We start from the raw sequence: 26210 nt of genomic DNA on the forward strand, positions 1-26210 counted from the left end.
CAGTCCTGCACGATTTCTCAGAGCCTGTCACAATGCTGAAGTTCTATCAAAGGCACTAGACTCTGAAAACATTATCTAAAGTGTTTTTGTTTCCCATTCCTTTATAAGAGTAATTGAATAGAGCATTCTGATTAATGACTCCATTAATCAGACTAAATTGATATGATCAATTCTGGACTTAGTTTTTGAGGGAAGAGATATCTGTCAACTGAAATGCTGAGGAATGATCCTCTAAGATTTTTATCTTTTAGGTTTATGTAAATCCAGGAAGATATTTTAACTTTGGTCACACTTCTGTCCATGAAGGTAGATACTCATGAAATATCATAAATAGAATTTTACCTTTAATGGAAAGGCAGGGTTAATAAAGATACTGTTTTAAATAAACAAACTTGCCTTTGAAACTTATTTCGCTACCTTGTAGCATGTGTGTATATATGTGTGTGTTCAAGTAACTCCTTTCAAAACATGAGATGTTTTGTTTTATATAGTGTTTCTATTTTCAATGACAATTATTTAAGAACACCTTCTTTCATACTGAAGAAAAGAATGGAAAATATTAAATAAAAATAAGTTCTCAGAGGGGCAAGAAAAAGGCTGCCTGAAAGCATTGCATGAATCATTGTCTCCACCTAGTGCTGACTTTTAGGAATTAAGATTCCAGAGTCCTTAATGATGCTGTAAAGTTCTAATTTATGTTATGCACATGTAGAGTCATTATAGCTGGGCCTGCTAGTGCCATTATAGTTAAGAGTCTGTCAGTTTTTCATTTATAAAACATCATATTAAGAGTTCTATTGCTTTTACATAAAAGCTCACACTGTGCTGGAACTCTGCAGTCCAATGGCCTTTGCTGTATGTGAACGTTTATTAACAGTGTTATGTTGAACTTGACCAGCTCCTTTTAAAGACACCCTGATGGGGTGAAGTTACATAGGCATCTCATTCAGAGGATGAATCTTTTCATCAATAACCTGTCCTTTACCTTCTGGTAATCGCCCTACACGCATCAGACCAGTGGACATCTAAAAACTCTATTGATGTGGCAGGCCCTGGATTTTTCATAGGCTATAGTTCCCACCCTATGGCACACAAGAGGAGACTAACAATTTTGGCTACTAATTGGAGAAAAGCAGGAGAAAGTAGTTTCATGGAAGTCAAATGAAGTCAGGTCAAGTCAAGAAAGTGTTTTAAAAAGGAGGGAATGATCATGTTGGACCCTGATGTTAGTTCAGTTATGTCTTGAGAAATGACCTTTGGCTTTAGTGATGTTAAAACCCTGATGGGACATTTTCACAGGAGTTTCTGAGATCTCTAAAAAATCTAGTTGGAATTGGTTTAAGAGAAAAAGGGAGGAGAAGAAGAGGAGATGAGTCTTTTACAGAATTTGCTGTAAGGGAACACAAAGAAATAAAGCAACAGCTGGAGGTGGACAGTGGGGTATAGAGAAAGTTCTTTTTTTTTTTTTTTTAAGATATCAAGCTGTCAGACATTATGCAGATGGAATGACCAGAAAGGCAGGAAAATTAATAGTTCAGTGTGGGAACAAAGTTCTAGATGAGAGAGGATAAAGATCTAGCCAACAAGCAGAAGTGTTGGCCTTAGATCGGAGCACGAACAGCTCTACGGTAGCAGGAGGTCAGGTTCTAGGTTGGTAAAGAGCAAGTCTCTCCTACCACCACCCCGCAATATCCAGGCCCCAAGAACTTCCAGCAAGCTTTTGGGACACCTGGGCCCTTGTACAGAGGGTTGGATATTGCAAATGGTTCTGATGAGGCTGGGCAAGCTCAGAAAACTTTTAGGCTCAGATGACCATCACGTGTGCTAGAAAATTATGGGTGATGGGCTGCTTCTCTATTCTCATTCATTAATCAGTGATTTATTATATTAATAAATGTCCATCATTTCATTTCTAGGCTGACTATTACTTAGCTATAGTGATTATTCTTTTTCCATAATGTTAAATTTTATTGGCTAATATTGATTTAGGAATTTCACATCTTTGATTTTAAGTAAGAGTGTTGATTTACTTCTTAAATTACCAGTGACTGACTTTATTATGAAGCTTATCTCCCATTCATGGAATGAATTAGCTAGTTTCTATATCTTTATGGTTTAGAATGTTTTTTATAGTACGAAAATGATCTGTTCCATGCCCTGTGAACTTATATGAGCAAGAGCATACTTTCTATTTCAAATCTTTAAGGATTTTCAAAAATTATTTCTTCAAAAGTTGTGCATTTATTAACATATACCTGCATAATATACTCTTTTAATCTTCTCTATGCAAAATATTTTGCTTGATTTTTCTATTTGCTTGTATATTTTTTAATTTAAATTTATTTGCATAAGATTTGCTATTTTACTTTTCATTTCAAAAACATTTCTTTAAACGTTCTACTAATAGTCTAAATATTTTCTAATTCTTTATTTATATTTGAATCTTTACTACTTTCTTTCATCTGTTTTCCATGGATATATTTAAAATAAATTATTGAGTTGAATGCTTTATTAATTTCCCTTCTCTGTTTAGCTCTTAATAAATAAGCGTTTAACATTATAAATTTATCTTTGAATATAATTCTAAATGTATTCTTTAAGTTTTCATGATTATTATTTTCATTACTTGCTAAACAGGTACTGATCATGTCATTTTTTTCCCCTTGTCTGGTATAATAGTATTTTGGGAGAGAGAATGTGTTTTTAAAATTATCTTGTGGTTGAAATTGTGAAATTTAAACTTTCATTTATATCTAATTTTGTGTCATTTGCCTCAAAGTGTAGCTTGTTCAATTTTTATTTTAAAACTGTATTGAAGTTTAATTTTGTTAGTGTGTGGAAATATTACAATGTTTCAAGAATTATTGAGAAAGACACATTTTCTGTTAACAGACTAAAATGTCTATAAGTAAATGGTCATACTTACATTTATTAGTTTTAGCAGTCAAGTATTTTATGTCCTTACTTGTTACTTAAAAAATGTTACCTACATTTGTGACTCTATTTCTGTTTTGTAAATAAGTTCATTTGTACCAGCTTTTTAGATTCCTCATATAAGCAGTACAAGGGGGGAAGGAGTGAAGGGGGGATAAACTGGGAGACTGGGACATTGACATATACACACTACTATATGTAAAAAAAATAACTAATGAGGACCTACAGTATAGCACAGGGAACTCTACTCAACACTCTGAAATGGTCTATATGGGAAAAGAATCTAAAAAAGAGTGGATATATGTATATGTATAACCAATTCACTTTGCTGTACACCTGAAACTAACACAACATTGTAAATCAACTATACTCCAATAAAAATTTTTAAAAATTTACCTAGTAGTTCATAATCTGTTGGTGATGTAATGACTCTCCCACAGTGATTATGTATATGTTGTTTCCTCTTTAAATGTCTAAAAAGTTTTACTTGATTTTTTTTTCTGTTAGTATTGTTATTTATGTCATTGTTATTATAAATTGACTGTTATTCTACTTTGCCTTCTGCCTCAAATTCCACTGTCTATTATCCCAATTTTTTAAAATGTATTCTTTCATTAAAAATTACCTTTATTTATGCCTCTTGTACACAGTAAATTATCAGATTTGGGTTTTTAATTCAAACTGGGTTTTTGCCTACCTAATAATAAGTACTCAGTGAATATTTTAAAGTGATATTTAACCTTGCTAAATTCCTTTTTGTCTTTTATTTTGTTTTAGGTGGGCCATAAAACATGAAGGGACTGGTAAGCCAGGCCAGTGGAAACATTCCAGAATTGAAAATCCTCTCTGGAATAAGCTTACCTACATGTGGCCTGTCCTTCCCAGTGGCCAACTTAATGAGGTTGTACTGCTTAGTATAAGACATCGTTGTTGATCCTTATTTTAAGTCCCAGTATGTGGTCAATGTGTGTTAAAATTTCCATGAAGTTTTTGATTTGCAGTTGTTAGGTGCAAGTGATCAATTGATACTGTTGTTCTATCAATTAATTAGAAAGATGCATTTAAGTCATCCAATATGGAATGGATATAGAATTTATTTCTTCTTCTAGTCTGTCATATTTTGCTTTATATATTTTGAAATTTAGTTCTAGACACACACGTGTTCAGAAATATTATATCACACTGGTGAATTGAAACTTTTATCATTATGTAGACTCTCTCTAGCTCTAGTAAAATTTTCAGTTATCCAATACGAATAGAAATATCTCAGCTTTGTTGTTATTTGCCTTAAATATCTTCTTTCTATCCTTTTACTTTTTATATTTGTATACTCTTCTGTTTTAGGGGGACTCTCCAGTAATCAGCATGTAGTTAATTTTTAAAAATCGTCAGACAATCTTCATTTCTAAACCAAGGTATTTAGTCTTTTCTATCTATTGTAATGACATATATATATTTGGATTATTATCTACTTTTTTCTCTGTTTCATTTTTCACCATTCTTATATTCTTTTAGGTTAATTTTTTTCTTGTATTTTTCCTATTTACTAGATTGGAAATTATATCCTCTATTTCCACTTTTTTTGTTATTACTTTGAACATTTTAGCTTGCATATGTAAATAATCAAAATCTAAAGTTAACAAATATACTTACTCTTATCTCAAATAATTGAGAACATTAGAATGCTTTAACATCAGTTGTCTGATTTGTAACATACACTGTTATTGTCATCTATTTTAGTTTTATCTTAAAAAAATTTCCACAAGATATTAACATTGTTGTATGTGGTTAATATTAATTTAGATTTACTCCTTATTTTTTCTCTTTCTTCTTTTAAATCCTTGTTATATCTCAGTCCTTCCAACTGGGGCTACTTTCCTTTTGCCTAGTATACCCTTCTTTTAGTTTTTGGTAGCAAACAGTTTTTACTTATCTTAGATTACTTAAAAATTTATTTTTACTTTTACTTTTACTAAGTGAACTTAGTCTTTTATTTTGCCCTCATTCACGTAGGGTACTTTCACTTAGCAAACTGAAGGCTTCATCACTGACTTTGCTGTTTTTGAGGAGTCAGCTATAATTCTGAATATTCTTCTTTTTTTTTTTTTTTTTTTTTTTTGCGGTACGCGGGCCTCTCACCGCCGTGGCCTCTTGCGTGGCGGAGCACAGGCTCCGGACGCACAGGCCCAGCGGCCGTGGCTCAGGGGCCGAGCCGCTCCGCGGCATGTGGGATCTTCCCGGACCGGGGCGCGAACCCGTGTCCCCTGCATCGGCAGGCGGACTCTCAACCACTGCGCCAGCAGGGAAGCCCTGAATATTCTTCTTTTGAAGGTAATCTTTCTTTTCTCCCTGCTTTTAAAATCTTCTCTTTTCTTTGGATCTCTTCAGTTTTTTATTTTTCCTGCTCAAGGTTCTTGAATCTGTGGATTGATATCTTGCATCATTTCTGAAAAATTATCACCCATTATCTCTTCAAGTATTATCTCTCTTATACCCTCTGTTCTTTATAGAAAACTCTGATTGGGTGTATGCTAGACCTTCTCATTTTGATCTTCATGTCTCTTAACCTCTCTTTTATATTTTCCATTTCCTTGCCTCTTTATGATGTATTTTTGGATCATATTTTCAGACATTTCTTTCAGATTATTAATTTTCTCTTCATCTTTATCTAACGTGCTTTAAACTGCAAGTGAGGTCAGCCCATGGTATCAATTCTCAATGAAGATTATTTTTTCTTCCACACAGAGAAAATGTTTGAGATGGTCTATTTTACTTGCAACAACTGAGAGTTATTGTCTCTGGTTTGCCTTTTCAATGAAATTTATCCTTTTGTGGTTCTTGTTTTATGAGAGGAGAGGGTCTCCTGTTAGACTTCCCACCTTGGCTGGGCCCTGAAATTTGTCTCCTGCACCCTTTCCCTCAAGACCATGGAAACAGAAGTTTGCTGGGTTTGGAAAATTCCCTCAAGATAAAGATCCAGCTTCAGCACGCTGTTTACCTCTCTGGGTCTCTAGTATGTCTTGCTTTATTGCTAGATCAGTGATATGTTACAAAAGATTTTAAAAAATATTTTATCCTGATTTTTAAAAAATATTTTATCCTGATTTTTAAAATTGTTTTGTCAAATTTTCTGGTCTCAATCAAGTTTTTTTTTTTTTTTTTTTTTTTTTGCTTTATAACAAATTTAATCAGTTATACATATACATATGTTCCCATATCCCCTCCCTTTTACGTCTCCCTCACACCCTCCCTATCCCACCCCTCCAGGTGGTCACAAAGCACCGAGCTGATCTCCCTGTGCTATGAGGCTGCTTCCCACTAGCTATCTACCTTACGTTTGGTAGTGTATATATGTCCATGCCGCTCTTTCACTTTGTCACAGCTTACCCTTCCCCCTCCCCATATCCTCAAGTCCATTCTCTAGTAGGTCTGTGTCTTTACTCCTGTCTTACCCCTATGTTCTTCATGACTATTTTTTCTTAAATTCCATATATATGTGTCAGCATACAGTATTTGTCTTTCTCTTTCTGACTTACTTCACTCTGTATGACAGACTCTAGGTCCATCCACCTCATTACAAATAGCTCAATTTCATTTCTTTTTATGGCTGAGTAATATTCCATTGTATATATGTGCCACATCTTCTTTACCCATTCATCCGATGATGGACACTTAGGTTGTTTCCATCTCTGGGCTATTGTAAATAGGGCTGCTATGAACATTTTGGTACATGTCTCTTTTTGAATTATGTTTTTCTCAGGGTATATGCCCAGTAGTGGGATTGCTGGGTCATATGGTAGTTCTATTTGTAGTTTTTTAAGGAACCTCCATAATGTTCTCCATAGTGTTTCTACCGATTCACATTCCTACCAGCAGTGCAAGAGTGTTCCCTTTTTTCCACACCCTCTCCAGCATTTATTGTTTCTAGATTTTTTGATGATGGCCATTCTGACTGGTGTGAGATGATATCTCATTGTAGTTTTGATGTGCATTTCTCTAATGAGTAAAGATGTTGAGCATCCTTTCATGTGTTTGTTGGCAGTCTGTATATCTTCTGTGGAGAAATGTCTATTTAGGTCTTCTGCCCATTTTTGGATTGGGCTGTTTGTTTTTTTTGTTATTGACCTGTATGAGCTGCTTATAAATTTTGGAGATTAATCCTCTGTCAGTTGCTTCATTTGCAAATATTTTCTCCCATTCTGAGGCTTGTCTTTTGGTCTTGTTTATGGTTTCCTTTGCTGTGCAAAAGCTTTTAAGTTTCATTAGGTCCCATGTGTTTATTTTTGTCTTTATTTCCATTTTTCTAGGAGGTGGGTCAAAAAGGATCTTGCTGTGATTTATGTCATAGAGTGTTCTACCTATGTTTTCCTCTGAGAGTTTGATAGTGTCTGGCCTTACATTTAGGTCTTTAATCCATTTGGAGCTTATTTTTGTGTATGGTGTTAGGGAGTGATCTAATCTCATACTTTTACATGTCCCTGTCCAGTTTTCCCAGCACCACTTATTGAAGAGACTGTCCTTTCTCCACTGTACATTCCTGCCTCCTTTATCAAAGATAAGGTGACCATATGTCCGTGGGTTTATCTCTGGGCTTTCTATCCTGTTCCATTGATCTATCTTTCTGTTTTTGTGCCAGTACCACACTGTCTTGATTACTGTAGCTTTGTAGTATAGTCTGAAGTCAGGGAGCCTGATTCCTCCAGCTCCATTGTTCGTTCTCAAGATTGCTTTGGCTATTCGGGGTCTTTTTGTGTTTCCATACAAATTGTGAAATTTTTTGCTCTAGTTCTGTGAAAAATGCCAGTGGGAGTTTGATAGGGATTGCATTGAATCTGTAGATTGCTTTGGGTAGTAGAGTCATTTTCACAATGTTGATTCTTCCAATCCAAGAACATGGTACATCTCTCCATCTATTTGTATCATCTTTAATTTCTTTCATCAGTGTCTTATAATTTTCTGCATACAGGTCTTTTGTCTCCTTAGGTAGGTTTATTCCTAGATATTTTATTCTTTTTGTTGCAATGGTGAATGGGAGTGTTTCCTTGATTTCACTTTCAGATTTTTCATCATTAGTATATAGGAATGCCAGAGATTTCTGTGCATTAATTTTGTATCCTGCAACTTTACCAAATTCATTGATTAGCTCTAGTAGTTTTCTGGTAGCATCTTTAGGATTCTCTATGTATAGTATCATGTCATCTGCAAACAGTGACAGCTTTACTTCTTCTTTTCCGATTTGGATTCCATTTATTTCCTTTTCTTCTCTGATTGCTGTGGCTAAAACTCCCAAAACTATGTTGAATAAGAGTGGTGAGAGTGGGCAACCTTGTCTTGTTCCTGATCTTAGTGGAAATGGTTTCAGTTTTTCACCATTGAGGACGATGCTGGCTGTGGGTTTCTCATATATGGCCTTTATTATGTTGAGGAAAGTTCCCTCTATGCCTACTTTCTTCAGGGTTTTTATCATAAATGGGTGTTGAATTTTGTCGAAAGCTTTCTCTGCATCTATTGAGATGATCATATGGTTTTTCTCCTTCAATTTGTTAATATGGTGTATCACGTTGATTGATTTGCATATATTGAAGAATCCTTGCATTCCTGGAATAAACCCCACTTGATCATGGTTTATGATCCTTTTAATGTGCTGTTGGATTCTGTTTGCTAGTATTTTGTTCAGGATTTTTGCATCTTTGTTCATCAGTGATATTGGCCTGTAGTTTTCTTTCTTTGTGACATCCTTGTCTGGTTTTGGTATCAAGGTGATGGTGGCCTCGTAGAATGAGTTTGGGAGTGTTCCTCCCTCTGCTATATTTTGGAAGAGTTTGAGAAGGATAGGTGTTAGCTCTTCTCTAAATGCTTGATAGAATTCGCCTGTGAAGCCATCTGGTCCTGGGCTTTTGTTTGTTGGAAGATTGTTTATCACAGTTTCAATTTCAGTGCTTGTGATTGGTCTGTTCATATTTTCTATTTCTTCCTGATTCAGTCTTGGGAGGTTGTGCATTTCTAAGAATTTGTCCATTTCTTCCAGGTTGTCCATTTTATTGTCATAGAGTTGCTTATAGTAATCTCTCATGATCTTTTGTATTTCTGCAGTGTCAGTTGTTACTTCTCCTTTTTCATTTCTAATTCTATTGATTTGAGTCTTCTCCCTTTTTTTCTTGATGAGTCTGGCTAATGGTTTATCAATTTTGTTTATCTTCTCAAAGAACCAGCTTTTAGTTTTATTGATCTTTGCTATCGTTTCCTTCATTTCTTTTTCATTTATTTCGATCTGATTTTTATGATTTCTTTCCTTCTGCTAACTTTGGGATGTTTTTGTTCTTCTTTCTCTAATTGCTTTAGGTGCAAGGTTAGGTTGTTTATTCGAGATGTTTCCTGTTTCTTAAGGTAGGATTGTATTGCTATAAACTTCCCTCTTAGAACTGCTTTTGCTGCATTCCATAGGTTTTGGGTCGTTGTGTCTCCATTGTCATTTGTTTCTAGGTATTTTTTAATTTCCTCTTTGATTTCTTCAGTGATCACTTCGTTATTAAGTAGTGTATTGTTTAGCCTCCATGTGTTTGTATTTTTTACAGCTCTTTTCCTGTAATTGATATCTAGTCTCATAGCATTGTGGTCGGAAAAGATACTTGATACAATTTCAGTTTTCTTAAATTTACCAAGGCTTGATTTGTGACCCAAGATATGATCTATCCTGGAGAATGTTCCATGAGCACTTGAGAAAAATGTGTATTCTGTTGTTTTTGGATGGAATGTACTATAAATATCAACTAAGTCCATCTTGTTTAATGTATCATTTAAAGCTTGTGTTTCCTTATTTATTTTCATTTTGGATGATCTGTCCATTGGTGAAAGTGGGGTGTTAAAGTCCCCTACTATGATTGTGTTACTGTCGATTTCCCCTTTTATGGCTGTTAGTATTTGCCTTATGTATTGAGGTGCTCCTATGTTTGGTGCATAAATATTTACAATTGTTATATCTTCTTCTTGGATCGATCCCTTGATCATTATGTAGTGTCCTTCTTTGTCTCTTCTAGTAGTCTTTATTTTAAAGTCTATTTTGTCTGATATGAGAATTGCTATTCCAGCTTTCTTTTGGTTTCCATTTGCATGGAATGTCTTTTTCCATCCCCTTACTTTCAGTCTGTATGTGTCTCTAGGTCTGAAGTGGGTCTCTTGTAGACAGCATATATATGGGTCTTGTTTTTGTATCCATTCAGCCAATCTGTGTCTTTTGGTGGGAGCATTTAGTCCATTTACATTTAAGGTAATTATTGATATGTATGTTCCTATTCCCATTTCCTTAATTGCTTTGTGTTCGTTATTGTAGGTCTTTTCCTTCTGTTGTGTTTCTTGCCTAGAGAAGTTCCTTTAGCATTTGTTGTAAAGCTGGTTTGGTGGTGCTGAACTCTCTCAGCTTTTGCTTGTCTGTAAACGTTTTAATTTCTCCATCAAATCTGAATGAGATCCTTGCTGGGTAGAGTAATCTTGGTTGCAGGTTTTTCTCCTTCATCACTTTAATTATGTCCTGCCACTCCCTTCTGGCTTGTAGAGTTTCTGCTGAGAGATCAGCTGTTAACCTGATGGGGATTCCCTTGTGTGTTATTTGTTGTTTTTCCCTTGCTGCTTTTAATATGATTTCTTTGTGTTTAATTTTTGACAGTTTGATTAATATGTGTCTTGGCGTATTTCTCCTTGGATTTGTTCTGTATGGGACTCTCTGTGCCTCCTGGACTTGATTAACTATTTCCTTTCCCATATTAGGGAAGTTTTCAACTATAATCTCTTCAAATATTTTCTCAGTCCCTTTCTTTTTCTCTTCTTTTTCTGGAACCCCTATAATTTGAATGTTGGTGCGTTTAATGTTGTCCCAGAGGTCTCTGAGACTGTCCTCTGTTCTTTTCATTCTTTTTTCTTTATTTTGCTCTGCAGCAGTTATTTCCACTATTTTATCTTCCACCTCACTTATCCATTCTTCTGCCTCAGTTATTCTGCTATTGATCCCATCTAGAGTATTTTTTATTTCATTTATTGTGTTTTTAATCGATGCTTGATTCATCTTCAGTTCTTCTAGGTCCTTGTTAACTGTTTCTTGCATTTTGTCTATTCTATTTCCAAGATTTTGGATCTGGGAAATAGAATCTTGGATCATCTTTACCATCATTATTCTGAATTCTTTTTCAGTTAGACTGCCTATTACGTCTTCATTTGTTAGGTCTGGTGGGTTTTTATCTTGCTCCTTCTCCTGCTGTGTGTTTTTCTGTCTTCTCATTTTGCTTATGTTACTGTGTTTGGGGTCTCCTTTTTGCAGGCTGCAGGTTCGTAGTTCCCATTGTTTTTGGTGTCTGTCCCCAGTGGCTAAGGTTGGTTTAGTGGGTTGTGTAGGCTTCCTGGTGGAGGGGACTAGTGCCTGTGTTCTGGTGGATGAGGCTGGATCTTGTCTTTCTGGTGGGCAGGTCCACGTCTGGTGGTGTGTTTTGGGCTGTCTGCGGACTTTTTATGATTTTAGGCCACCTCTCTGCTAATGGGTGGCGTTGTGTTCCTGTCTTGCTAGTTGTTTGGCATAGGGTGTCCAGCACTGTAGCTTGCTGGTCGTTGAGTGAAGCTGGGTGCTGGTGTTGAGATGGAGATCTCTGGAAGATTTTCGCCGTTTGATATTATGTGGAGCTGGGAGGTCTCTTGTGGACCAGTGTCCTGAAGTTGGCTCTCCCACCTCAGAGGCACAGCACTGACTCCTGGCTCCTCAATTTGGGATGATTTGTTGTCTATTCATGTATTCCACAGATGCAGGGTACATCAAGTTGATTGTGGAGCTTTAATCCGCTGCTTCTGAGGTTGCTGGGAGAGGTTTCCCTTTCTCTTCTTTGTTCTCACAGCTCCTGGGTCTCAGCTTTGGATTTGGCCCCGCCTCTGCATGTATGTCGCCGGAGGGCGTCTGTTCTTCGCTCAGACAGGACAGGGTTAAAGGAGCAGCCTCTTCGGGGACTCTGGCTCACTCAGGCCGGGCGGGAGGGAGGGGCACGGAGTGCGGGGCGAGCCTGCAGCGGCAGAGGTCGGCGTGACGTTGCACCAGCCCGAGGCACGCCGTGCGTTCTCCCAGGGAAGCCGCCCCTGGATCCTGGGACCCCGGCAGTGGCGGGCTGCACAGGCTCCCGGAAGGGTGGTGTGGACAGTGACCTGCGCTCGCACACAGGCTTCTTGGCGGCGGCAGCAGCAGCCCCAGCGTCCCACGTCCGTCACTGGGCTCCGCGCTTTCAGTCGTGACTCGCGCCTGTCTGTGGAGCCCCTTTAAGCAGCGCTCTTAATCCCCTCTCCTCGCGCACCAGGAAACCAAGAGGGAAGAAAAAGTCTCTTGCCTCTTCGGCAGCTCCAGAGTTTTCCCGGACTCCCTTCCGGCTAGCTGTGGGACATTAGCCCCCTTCAGGCTGAGTTCTCGCCGCCAGCCCCAGTCCTCTCCCTGCGCTCTGACCGAAGCCCGAGCCTCAGCTTCCAGCGCCGCCCGCCCCGGCGGGCGAGCAGACAAGCCTCTCGGGCTGGTGAGTGCCGCTCGGCACTGATCCTCTGTGCGGGAATCTCTCCGCTTTGCCCTACCCAGGTATGTGGGGAGTTTCTTGCCTTTTGGGAGGTCTGGGGTCTTCTGCCAGCGTTCAGTAGGTGTTCTGTAGGAGTTGTTCCACGTGTAGCTGTATTTCTGGTGTATCTGTGGGGAGGAAGGTGATCTCCGCGTCTTACTCTTCCGCCATCTTACCCGGAAGTCCCAACCTTGAAGTCTCAATCAAGTTTTTTCTTTCCCTTTAAATCACAATCAATTCTCTATGTGTCCACAATGATTGAATCAATGAGTCTCATCACTTTAGGGGAAGGACAGATGGAGTCATTCCAGCTGAAACCAAGAAGTCATTGTTTACAGCCCCAAATATGCACTAATATTTAGACTGTAGTGAAGCAACAGTCTAGAAATCTGAGGCTTCTTTTTTAGAGAGAGAAATGAGCTCTTCAAAATACCAGAGGCTGTGGTTTGGATAGCCTCAGCCAGTGGCTAGATGAATTATATGCCTAAGACTCAGGGTTTGCAGCATAGTGAGAGCCAACATAGAGCCAGGGGTGGAGGGGTGGCACAGAGACAAATAGGCCCAGCATAGGCCAAGAAAAAAAACTGTCAGTTGTGCTAATTGTAGGCTTTTCTTCAGAGATTTAGGAAGGCTAAAACCTAGAGAGCAGAAAGGATAACTTACTTCTCAACTGGAGGTGAACAGGTATCAGCAGGTTGCCCAGTATCCAAAGAGGAGAAGAGCACATCCTTAGAGATCTTTGAGGATCAAGGACAAGTACCACATATAGACCATGAACCCTTTTTCCCAGTGGTATATGGTTTATTGAACTTTCATCTATGTCCAGAAACCACATTGAGGCAGGGGAAAAGAAGGGTATATCCTTGAAAAGAAATAACAGTTGTGGTAAGAAGTTTGAACATTTAATTTGATTCAGTATGTATCCAAAACTGCAGAGCTAAAAACTAGACAGAAAAGGCTTTTCCAAATTGGCAGAAATGAGGACACTTCCAAATGGAATATTAAGTTTCCCACCCGCCTGGAGGTGGACAGGGATGCCTCATAAGGAAGTGTACTTTCTTATACAGGGAAAGAGAACAATTTATAATTATTGTAGACTTCACAGATATTGTGCTTATATTTTTTTCAACCTCAGTATACAGGTAAAGTAATTCAGTTAACTAATTAATTGACTTAAATGATGAATGGTAATTATATTAGGAAATCTAACTTAACCATATTCCTTTTAATATTTACCTTTTAAAACAATAACATTTTTGTTAATAGTCTAGAATTTGACAACTAAATGATCTTAGGAATGAAAATGGATTGCCCCACAGTTCTCTAGCCATTCAAACAGAACAGTAGCTTTTGGTGAAATGGTTAAGAAGTCACTGTACTCCAACAAAACACTGGCTTTGACTTGTAAACTGAACAGAAAGGACTAAGGCACTAAATAAGCTAAAGTGAGGAAAATGGACCATGTATTTCAAAATGACTCAGCCTAAGGATCCTCTTATTTCTTGAAATGTTTGAGGAAGAGAAGAAAACACTTACCAAGCAGAGAACAGAGATAGTTCTCATTCAGATTCAATGCACTCTACTTGACTTCAAGTCTGGATTCATCTTATGTGAAGGAACTGTATTTTCTTCCAGCCCCACTTCCACATAATTGACTTTTTAAGCAAAAAGATGATTTTATCTATGTATAATTAAGCACAATTAACTTTTTCTTGGAAAGACTTTACATATAAATAGACTGTAATTAGGAAATGTGATATTCATATTGTAGGATTCAGAACCCTTTGATCACTATAAGCATATATGTTAATTTTATTCCAGATTTAATCTACCAACCTTATTACTTATCTAACCACTATTTATTATATATTTAGGCAATGCAGACAAAGCAAAAAAGGAGAGAGACATGGTCCCTACCTTCATGGAGCTTACAGTTTAAGAAGTATAGGCTGTGTGTCAAAAAGGAAGGAATCAGGAAAGGACAAAGGCAGACTCTGTGAATAAAGGACAAAGAAGGGAGAGAAAGAAGAACTCACAGAAAAAGTTTGGTGTCCCATTTCAAGGCTGTTTGCTGAGCCAGTTTATTCAGTCAGAGAGTTAGTATGAGGACAGTTAGCTAGGCTGATTGTCTGAATGGGCTTGAAAATTAAGTCAAAATATTGAATCTAAAAAAACTATCTAAGAAACACTATCCTGAGTGAGATTCAAAATCTCTTGCTAATTCCTTGACTAGAACTTTTCAAAAGAGAATGATGACCAAGGGAAGATTTCAGGAAATATGTACAATGAGAATCATTTTTGTGGTGACCCAGAGTACATTAATACCAAACTATTTACCTCTCTCAGTGGTGGCAACTGATTTCACCTTTTTCTCCTTGTTAAATATTATTCATTCTAAAAGGCAATTGATGTTATGTTTTATGAGCAAATAAGATTTCATGTATCTTGGTACATCAGTATTTTTAAAATATGTTAAAAACTCCTAAAACCACAAGATTAATGAATTATTTTGGTTAATTCTGTGACTAACTTCACTGGAATAATTTCTAGAAACTCAGGTTATTTCTCACCCTTATGGAAAAGTTATAAATTGAGAAGTTGTACTTCTTAACATTTAATGGTAAAATGCAATGGATTTTCATATTCACGGATGAAATCATTGCAAAAAGTGGATCTAAAGAGACTTAAAATTTTAGAATGAGCCACTGGATAGTGATTTTAGTCTCTCTAAATTACTGAAGTAAAATATATCTATTTGGAGGGGCCCATGTTAAACAAAGCATGTTAAAAGTACATATTTTATTAATCTGTTAAGAGATGATGATAGCTAGCTGTCAGTATGAAGGGAGGAAAAGCAGATGTAGGAAGGCCCAAGAGAAAAAATTGAAGAATCTATTAATTTATTAATAATAAATAGATAAGGGAGGGCCAATTTGACTAAGAAATTTAGATCACTGGTTAAGAGCTGGACTTCCAAATGAAGCACAAGCTGCCTCTGGTTGTGAGAGAGAGATGAAAAAGAAAAAGCAGAATTATCAATGTAAGGGAGCACCACAGCTCATCAAAGGTCTGCTGACCATGCAGCTGTGCCATGGAATAGTGTGAATACGTAGAAAACCAAAATGAAATGAATGGGAACATTAGAATTCCAATGGAGAAAATGGAAGGAAAGGAAACAGCACTCCAGTCAGTTTAATCCATGTTTTTGTTGTCCTTCATTATCCTGACACCATATTTCTCTATTTCTATGAAAGACAATGTAAAAGTGCCTTAAACAATAGAACAAGGTTTGAGGTAGCTTGAAAGAACTGCCAGTGATAGCTCATACATTTGGAGAGTTTTGAAACCCATGATAATTTTTCATCTCTTTGGATTGAGTTTCTGTGATGTCATGGAGAAGACTCTTGGCCTTCATTCATCTAACTGGAACACAAAGGAAGCCATCTAAAATCAGCAGTGCTGCAGTGGTGTTAAAGCCACTGTCTGCAGTGGTTACCACCTGTTATGAGACAAGTTTAGTAAGTGAAAGGATCTAAAAAAAACTAGGGGCTAAGATAGCACATTTCAGATAAATTCATCAGAGTTATGGCATGTTTAGGATATTGAAAAACAATCTTAGTACTGCATCTTAACTCTATGAACTCAGACTGAGTTCTCACAGACTAAGCTCAAGGGAGAATTGCATTTCCCTTCCGTGGTTCCGAAAGAAAGAAAAGGGGGAAATATTAGCTATTTTACACCAAGACGTCAATGTGACAGTCATTTTTTTAAAAAATAAATTTATTTATTTATTTTTGGCTGAGTTGGGTCTTTGTTGCTGTGCGTGGGCTTTCTCTAGTTGCAGCGAGCAGGGGCTACTCTTCATTGTGGTGCGAGGGCTTCTCATTGCTGTGGCTTTGTTGCAGAGCACGGGCTCTAGGTGTGCGGGCTTCAGTAGCTGTGGCTTGCAGGCTCTAGAGCACAGGCTCGGTAGTTGTGGTGCACGGGCCTAGTTACTCCGCGGCATGTGGGATCTTCCCCTACCAGGTCTCGAACCCGTGTCCCTGGCATTGGCAGGCGGATTCTTAACCACTGCGCCATCAGGGAAGCCCATGACAGTCATTTTTTAATGAGAAGACTGTTCTTCTCTTTCTCCTCCACCAATTCAACTCTTGCTACATGATAGTTTGTCTAAAACTAGTACAAATGTTGATTTGCTCTGAATTGCTTAATATTTTTGTTGTGGAAGAATTACAGGTCCGTCTTGAACTTACTTCTTGAAGAATTATACAACTCCACTCCTCCACTACCTCTCATATTAAGTAAAACCCTATACCCTTATAGGAAAGTTTCAAATGAAAATATACAATGTTTGTCATAACCTTTGGTATTTCTTCTCAGTAACAATAGTAAGGGAAAGTGACCCCATGTTTCTCCATTCATAATAATAGACACATATCTAAATAAATACTACCCTCTGCAATTTAAATTCTATACAGGTAAAAGGTTCTCAGTGAAGGTCAAGAATACAGTAAAACTTCATTAATTCAAATTTTGCTTATTTAGAAGTACAATAAGTTAGACTCATGGTATGCCACTATTATGAACACATTTAATAAGCAAAATATTATACAAAAATTATAAAGGAAAAAACATTACACTGAAAAACACTCACTCATGAGAGTTTTAGACATTTATTTATATTGCTTTTCTCCTAATTAAATGCAATTAATGTTATTTACTGACTCATCTTGCAAACAAATTAGAGCATTAGATGCCATTTCAGAAGATTTAATCTTCACAACTTTCAGATATTTTTTATATTTATTTAAAACACATTTCCTTGAACTATATGATTGTTGAGTATAATTGCAAGATTCTAATAGCTTTTCAAGGGAGTATAAATTAGTAAATTACTTACTGTACTAGCTTTAAAAAAATGTTCTCCCCTTCCATAAACTAAAGGCAATGTGTCTTGGTCTGTACTGGTCTAACATGCCAGCACATCTCCCCAGCCCTTGTGTATCTGTATCTTGGTCATGTCAGACGGACACTGACAGGACACTAGGACCACCTCTGCAGTGATTGCCTGAACTTTTTGCCTGCCCGATATGGCTCCCCCTTTTTGGGGGTATTGGTACCTATATCCCCTTTAGGAAATTTCCTCTATTTTTAGTTCATGTGGACTATGGTATCTTTGCTTAAGGTCCTCAGAAAGAGGAGCCTGAGGCAAATGGCTTATGTGCTACTACTTAGTTAGGGAGTCCCAGGGAGCAAGAGTAAGGGACAAGCAGAGAAGGAAGAAAAGCCAATATAAGAATGTGCTATCAAGCTGTCCTCCAAGGAGCCTTTTAAACAGTGTTCTTAGGAGAGTTTCTCCTGGAGAAGAAAGAGGGAAGAATTTATCCATCAGCTTCTATCTCTCTTTGGTCAAAGGTTTGCCCAAGGTTACACAACTGGAGTGGTGGGTTAAAGATTCAAATGCAGGAAGTCTGGCTCTAGAGCCCTTGGCCATTCATCACATGTTCTCATAAATGTTAGTCATTGATAAGAACTAAGGAGAAAGTAGAAGCAAGGATAGTGGGCAGGGCAGGGTTTGGAAATTTTCAGTTGACAAGGGATATGGCTTCACTGAGGTGACATTTGAGTAAAGACCTGAAGATCAATCAGATCTCTAGGGAAAGAGCATTCCAGGAAATGCATAGAACTGAGATGCTGTGTTTGATGGATAATGAAGTAAATGTGGCAGCAGCAGTGTGAGTGAGGGAGAGCAGCAGGACATAAGGCCAGAGAGAAGAGAGGGTGTACAGACCATGCAGGCCTTGGGCCATTGTAAGACCTTTGGCTCTTACTCCAAGATGGGAAGCCATTGACAGGTTAGGAGCAGAGAAGTGATACACTCTGACTAAGTATTAATAGAATCATTAGGATAATAGAGCAAAAAGGGGCCAAGGTAGAAGCAGGAATAAGCAGTTATAAGGCTTTTGCAATCTCTAGGTGAGAGAAACTAGTGTCTTTGGGGTGGTGGGAGTGGAGGTGATGAAGAGTAGTTGGGCCCTTGATATATTTTGAAAGTGGAAGCAGGTTCTGCTGATGGATTAAGTTAGAAATAAGTAACAAAATAAATAATTAGAAAAGGCCCTATATTGAGAAATGTGAAAAGATATTTTGACTAACTCATGGGATAATGAAGAAATCCTAATGAAAATTTTAAAAGGAAATATTTAGAACCAAAGAAAAATATGTGAGATGCAGCTATAGCATACTTGAAGGAAATTTACAACTTTAAATGCTTATATTAAAAGAGAAGAGAGACTAAAATTTAATAATTAAGTATCCAACTCGAGAAGTTAGGAAAATAACAGCAGAATGCACTCAAAGATTTAGAAGGAATTATCAATAGTAAGTTAGAGAAATCGATATAACATGTGATAAGTATAAAACAGAACCAACAGTCAAAAAATTGGTTCTTTTAAAATATTAATAAAATGTATATACTTGACCAAACTGATTAATTTAAAAAAACAAAGGTAAATAATATTGGGAACAAAAAAAGATATAAGTATAGATGCTGAGAAATTAAGAAAATAATTAAAGGATATTATAAGTAAACTTATGTTAATAAATATTATAACTTAAATAAAATGGCCAAATTCCTGGACAAAAGTAATTTAACAGAATAGAATCAAGAAGAAATGGAAAGCCTAAATAGTCCAATAATCATAGAAAAAAATAGGATCAATAGTTAAAAATCTCCCCACAAAGAGAACACCATTACCAAACAGTTTTATTGGCAAATTCTACCAAACATATAAGAAACAAAATTTCAGAATATTACAAAAGAAGTAACACTTCCCACCTCATTTCATGAGGCTAGGATAAACTTGATACCAAACCTTGATGAGGATAGTTTAAGAAAATTACATGTTAATATCATTTATGAACAAACAAAAATCCTAAAGAAAATATTAGCAAATTAAATACAGCAATCTGTAAAAAAGATAATACACTGTGACCAATTTGGATCGATCCAGGAATGCAAGATTAGCTTAAAATTTTTAAAAATTAATGTAACTAATATATAACCAATGAAAGGATAAATAATAATATGAGCACATCTCAATAAATGTAGGAAAAAGAACTTTACATAACTCAACATACATTTAAGAAAAAAAATATTAACAAAATGGGATTGATAGGAAATTACTTAACCTGCTACAGAATATTAGTCCTTAACAAACTTTAAAAAAACTAATTGAGCTGTTTCTTAAATGTATATGACATGGTAAAGGGTGAACAAGAACCAATTTCCAAAGAAGAATAATAAGGTAAGGGTACTTGCCCTGCCAAATATCAAGATTTACCAGATATAATTAACACAGTATGGTACTGGACAGGGAGAGAGAAATGGACAAATTGAAGAAAATAGAACACACAGAAACAGACCCACACTTAAATGGAGGTGTCATATTTTATAAGATGGTTATTGCAGATTAATGGGAGAGTAATTGCTGCCAGGATGAAAGAAAGAGAGAGAGAGAGAGAGAGAGAGAGAGAGAGAGAGAGAGAGAGAGAGAGAGAGAGAGAGAGGAGGGGGGGGAGAGAGAGAGAGAGAGAGAGAGATGAAAGAAAGAAAGAAAAAAAGAAAGAAAGAAAAAGAAAAAGAAAAGGAAGGAAGGAAGGAGGGAAGGAAGAAAGAGAAAGAAAAAGGAAGGAAGGAAGAGAGGGAGGGAGAGAGGGAGGGAGAGAGGGAGGGAGGGAGGGAGGAAGGAAAGAAAGACCTTGGACCTTGCCTAACATCATCTCTGATCATCCCTTCCTTCATTTAATCTCCTTCCACAAATGTCTGTTTCTGTGAATGTCAATACCATTTACCCAGTTGCCCAAGCTACAGACCTGCGAGCCATCCTTGCCTCTTTTTACTCCCTGAATATCATGTTCTATTATTTCTCAAGTCTGATACATACACTGTCCCATCCTTTTACCCCTCCTTTACCACACTAGCTCCTACTAAGTCTTCCGATCTCTTACATGGCATTTCTGAGTTAGGTTCTACTCAGTGGTCCCATCATACCTTGTAACTTGTTGTTATTATACTCATGTTATTGCAATTGCCAGGTTATTTCTAGGTAAGTTTCTGAGCATCCCCTAGAAATTCCTCGACGATGAGTATCCAGTCTTGTTCATAGTTTTATTTCCAGTGTCTAGCACTGTGCCTGGAATATAGGAAACAATTATTAAATATTTGGATAATTCATGAATTAATAAATAAATAAATGTGTGAATGATGGCTACAAAGTAACCAAATTCTACAATTGAAATATCTGAAATTTGTTTAAGCTTTATCATTCACTCATCTTACTCTGTTTTTTGAAGTGTTCCCCAAATAGATTTAGTTTAAGACAATATTATTTCGGGTTGTAAAACCACTTTTCATACATTCTTCCTTTCTTCACATTGATTAGAGATGTTTTATACAGGAGCAAAAAACATTCCAAATTAATTCAGTTCTGTATTCCCAGAATGATGTTTCTCTGAAAGGGAATAAATCTTCCATGTCGTAACACAGCGCAGGTTGTACATACATTTTAAAAATTGCTATCTTTCCTCTTTATTAAAATAAAACATTAATTAGAATTGTCTGGAACATCTTTAGGTGCCCAATACATGTTTGATGAATGAATAAAATATTAAAGGTATAAGCAAGTGTGCTTATTTTTTTATATATAGGAATGACTCTTCCTATTCACTTATTATCAATTTTCTTGTCATTTCTTTCTGAAGGAGTTTGATTGGCCAATAGAGGGGCTGCTTCTTCCAAACAGTCCTCCCATGAAGAAACCCATCTCTAAGACACTGGAGCAATATGTCCCTGTGAGACTCAGAGTTTTGCGGAATGGAGACAAGAACAAAACCAGAGCCCTTATTATAATCAGTCCAGACATCTCACCTAGGTGGAAAATGCAGTAAGAACAACTTGTTCATATTTCACATCAAGCATACTTTCTAATTTCTACAGACTTTTTTTTTCTTTTCTTTTTTTTTTTTTTGTGGTATGCGGGCCTCTCACTGTTGTGGCCTCTCCCATTGCGGAGCACAGGCTCCGGACGCACAGGCTCAACGGCCATGGCTCACGGGCCTAGCCGCTCCGCGGCATGTGGGATCTTCCCAGACTGGGGCATGAACCCGTGTCCCCTGCATCCGCAGGCGGACTCTCAATCACTTGTGCCACCAGGGAAGCCCTCTACAGACTTTTGTCTTCTTGATTACAGATGTTTTCTGGGGAAATTTTGTGTTTATTCTTTAAAAAGGGCTCCCATATTGATATTTGGAGGTAAAAATAGATAATAAAATTCATTTAGTTTCTATGTTAGGAACTTAATTTGAACACTGGTGATTTAGGCTGGCCATGAGAGAACATGAGTTAGAAATAAGTAGTTCTGATAAAAAAAGTTTTATGATCAATATCTATTTTGAATTAGCATTATTGTTTGGGTTTATTAATGTATTTTGAAATAAATGAGCTCATAAATTGCTGCTTAAATCTAATTTTGTAATTTCTTATTTAAGTTAGTATTTACTTTGTTATTATTTACATTATTTAAGTTATTACACACAATTATTTACATTTAGATCTTTGGAATATTTAATGAACAAATATAGTTCTCAAAATATAACTTTACATAATCTATATCCTTGCCTTGGAATAACATTTTAAAAGTTTACCATCCTAGAAAAGCATCGATCTGCCCTTTAGCTTATGTTATGAGGTTGGAATAAAATCTTCCCAAAGACCCAGTATTTCTGCAACATTGGAGAAAGTCACCTGCTGTATTTTCATTACATTTTATGACAAAAGGAATCATAGATCAGGGCAAAACTCTGATGTAAAGGATGAATTAAACACATTGTTTCTCATATTATTAGCTGTGATATTACCTCTTGACCTTTCTTTTGAGATGTTTAGAATATTTGAGGCTGCTGATAATAGTTTAATATTACTTTCTTCACATTGATTAAATATACTTCATACATCACTGAACAATGAGTAACATTCAGATCGGCTGTCCACTGAACTGCCTATAAAGATGATAAAGTAAAAAATTAATCTTCAAAGTAAAGTCAACCCTGAAATTGAAATCTTTGACGCATACATTTCATAATTAGCTCATTCTACTAGACGTAAAATGTGAGGGTAATGCCCTTAAAGTAGTATATGACTTTTTTTTAATGTGCAAAATTAACAAGTAATTTCTATCCCTTCCTATCTTTATGTGTCTCAAAATTATATAGAGATTTAATCTGATCAATTTATGTTTTAAAATGCATGATTCAATCAGGTAATCCAAACGTAATTTGAGAGATTTGTTAATTTGTACAGCTATTCTAGTAGAGAGTATGTGAAACTCTCTGCTAAGTTCATGGAACCGTGTGTCCTGGTTAATCAAATGTTCACTTCATTCTCTACATGAATTAATTATTCCCAGATAATTAAAATACACTGGCATACATTTGACCTCAAAACTCTACTAAATATAGTTTAATTTTTCTTGGCTGATTCAGAAAATTTTCTACAGGATCATCAGTAGCATTCCCCACACCTTCCCCCCAGTCTTTCTGTAAGTACTGGTAACAGAAGATTTAAATAGGGAGTATTTTGGCTAACATTACATTTGAACAGTATATCTTTCATTTAATAAAATATAAAGATTCTAAAAATACACAATTCTTTCTTACTTGAAAATGTTTAATGATGTATATTCCAATTCTTTTTCTATGATCGTCATTAATTTTTTATTAAAAACATTTTTAGGTTTGGATTGATAACTGAAACAGTATCTGAGTAATATATGAATAAACATATGAATATGAACAGTATATGAATAAAACATCAAAGGCAAAATGAATGTAATCTCTGCATTTTCTTCAAAGTTGATAAATTCACATCTCAGAGTGTTCAACATTATTGGAAAAGGATTCAGATATTGAAAATTTATTTTCTTGTATAAATTGTTCATAGTATAAATGTTTGTGAAGTTTAATATTTAATTGTGATAGTATTTGAAATCCTATTTTTTTAAGAAAGGCATTTTTTTAGAGTAATGATAAATTAAAACCTCATGATTTATTCACATACTTAAACAAGCTGAATGATAATTGACAATGTATACTGCCATATCAATCAAATCTTGTATCATTTTTTTCAGAAATGTTGACACTGAAAGGAAAGGGAATGTGAAAAATTATGTCATTAAATATTCTGAAACAGAAACAAACCAGGCTGGATTTCACCAACTTTTGGAGAGGTAAATACTACCCTAAATGCAAAGGTATATTCCATTCAAGTGCCTGAATGATTATAACACAAAATACATATGTACTTATATAAGAAAACAATTGTTAATATAGTGATTCTGGAGTTTTTAATCTGTGAAATATGTAAGCTATGAGTACATGATACCAATGCTAATTAATATGTTTTTCCCCAAAATTTCTAGGTCTGGTGATTTCCCCTAGCTTCTGAACTACAAACTCTGTAAATTATCCCCATTAAAAAATATATATATTTCACAATTTTACAGCACTTTGGTTTGAATTTGTTTGAACTAAGGGCAGGATATTTACCTACTTTTTTTTTGATATTTACCTACTTTAAATCAATTTTTAAATGTCACTAATCTATACCATATTTGTGAATTACATTATAATTTTTCTTTTCATCAATATTTTCCTACCCAAACAAGATTTATTCCCATAGAATTTGATAGCTGTTCAAAAGTAAAGCACCTGGTATAAACTTTTTCACAAAATATGTCTTGCTGAATATGAGAGTGTAGTTTTATAGAATTTAAGGAAAATTATGCTATCCTTTAGTAATTTAATAATTCACTTAAGATGGTTTCGAGGATCTTTTGTTGTTGTTGATTCTTCCATCTGCAAAGCTGAAGGGAGACCTAACAGCATAACAAGACCCATTTAAAAATAATAGATATAGACCGTTTTTGTTGATATTTAAATTTGCAGGAAACATGGAGTATTGGAAAAACCAGTCCTGAGAGAACAAAGTCAGAGATAAGACTCTGCTTTTCTGGATACTCTGTAAATCCAAGCCACGTGGTTATCAGTCCTAACTCTTGGTGTGAGGGTCAAAAGACTTCATTTCTAGGACCCTTACCCCCATGTATTGGGTTGGCCGAAAAGTTTGTTTGCATTTTTCTGTAACATCTTACGGGAAGACCCGAATGAACTTTTTTGGCCAACCCAGTAACAGAGAAATCCTGAACTGCTCACTCAGTATCTCAGCCTCAGTTTCTTCCCTGTTATTCTATGATGATGCCCTCTCAGGAGGCCATATGATGTAGTAAAAGACCCAGAGAGTTTTAGGTTTGAATTTCAGCTTTTGTACTCACTAGCTTTGTGACCTTGGGCAAGGAACTTAATCTCCAGGCTCAGTTTCCTTATCTGTAAAATGGGCTTCTCAGAAAGGGTGTGAGAATTAAACGAGAGAGTAGACATGAAGTGCTTGCAGTGCGTGGTACATTTTAATAATGTGTTGCTGACTTTTATGTGTCAGGTGCTTTACAGGTATTCACACATTTAATCTCTAAGATATCCCTATGAGATAAGTACTGTTACATCTCCCTTTTACTGATGGGGAAAATGAGGCTCAGAGAAGTTAAGTAACTTCTCCAAGGTTACACAGCCAATACATAAGAGGGCTAGAGTTTGAACCCAGGCAATTTGACTGCCGAGTTCACATTCCTTATTAGGCACTTAAGAGCCAGTTCTTTTCTTCTCTCTCCATTGATGTTGGCTGGCACATGAGCTAGTTAGAGGAATTCAATACAGAGGAAACAGCTTATCCCGTTCTCTCCAACCCACCTACATGGGCCAGTTGAATTCAGCACTATTAAAATAGGGTTTCCACAGCACTTGTTGGAAAGTTCCTGATACGAGTCTACTATTTGTACCTTGAAAATACTGTGCAATATTAAGGGTCTGGGCTAGTAACAGGTAACAACTTAGTAAACTATTTCCTATATATAAAATTTGAAGTTTTAAGAGTTATTGAAGACAGGGTAATTCTGTAGATGAAGTTAAGGAATATATGCCTGGTGGTAGCTACATCAAACTAAAGATGTGTTCTTCAGTGGCTGCTTATGTTTTGCCAGTGTAGCCAGTGCAAAGATAACTCTTCTAAAGCACAGTAGTGAATTTAGATCTGAATTTTAGCGTCTACTGTTGGATTTGCATTTCAGAAAAGAAAAGAAATATAAAAAAATAAAATAAATAAAAAGTAAAAATAAAATAAAATAGGGTTTCCGAAAAAAGAAGAAAGAAAAATCCACCAGCTTCCCCTTCACTTTACTCTCCCACTTGTCCTAAAACTGGTTACTCCCATAGTTCAAAATTCTCCGAGGAAAATGTGAGTGGGATCAGGTTATCATGATTGTAACTCTCCTTAGGTCATGCTTGGATTTGGGGTGAGTAGCAGGAATTGGGTTGGGTCTTTGGGCATCATCCAGAGAGAATTAAGCAAATCTTCTGGTTGGGGCTCAATTCTCTTACAGTTCTCCCTCCCACCTGCCCCACAATACCTCCACCCGACAATTCCTATGGATGAGAAACCCAGCCCAGTTCTCACCAGCCCATCAGCCTCCAGAGTTGTGACAGGAGAAGGAGAGACTTAATTCCCACTGGCTTATTTCCTTCTAAGACCTCTCA

The 26210-nt window shown here is 36.4% G+C and overlaps 1 protein-coding gene across 1 annotated transcript in view; it reads left to right on the top strand.

Moving 5' to 3' along the window:
- Positions 1–3799: 3799 nt before the first annotated feature.
- LOC307055542 (doublecortin domain-containing protein 1-like) overlaps positions 3800–26210 on the top strand; it is a gene marked incomplete at both ends in the record, with an annotated part of 98890 nt that continues 76479 nt past the window's right edge. Inside the window, 2 exons of the mRNA XM_079707773.1 lie at positions 3800–3838; positions 21273–21451. Coding sequence (XP_079563899.1) covers positions 3800–3838; positions 21273–21451 — 218 coding nt within the window. The remainder of the gene's footprint in view (positions 3839–21272; positions 21452–26210) is intronic.

Source organism: Hyperoodon ampullatus (assembly GCF_949752795.1).
Source record: "Hyperoodon ampullatus genome assembly, chromosome: 7".
Taxonomy (NCBI): domain Eukaryota; kingdom Metazoa; phylum Chordata; class Mammalia; order Artiodactyla; family Ziphiidae; genus Hyperoodon; species Hyperoodon ampullatus.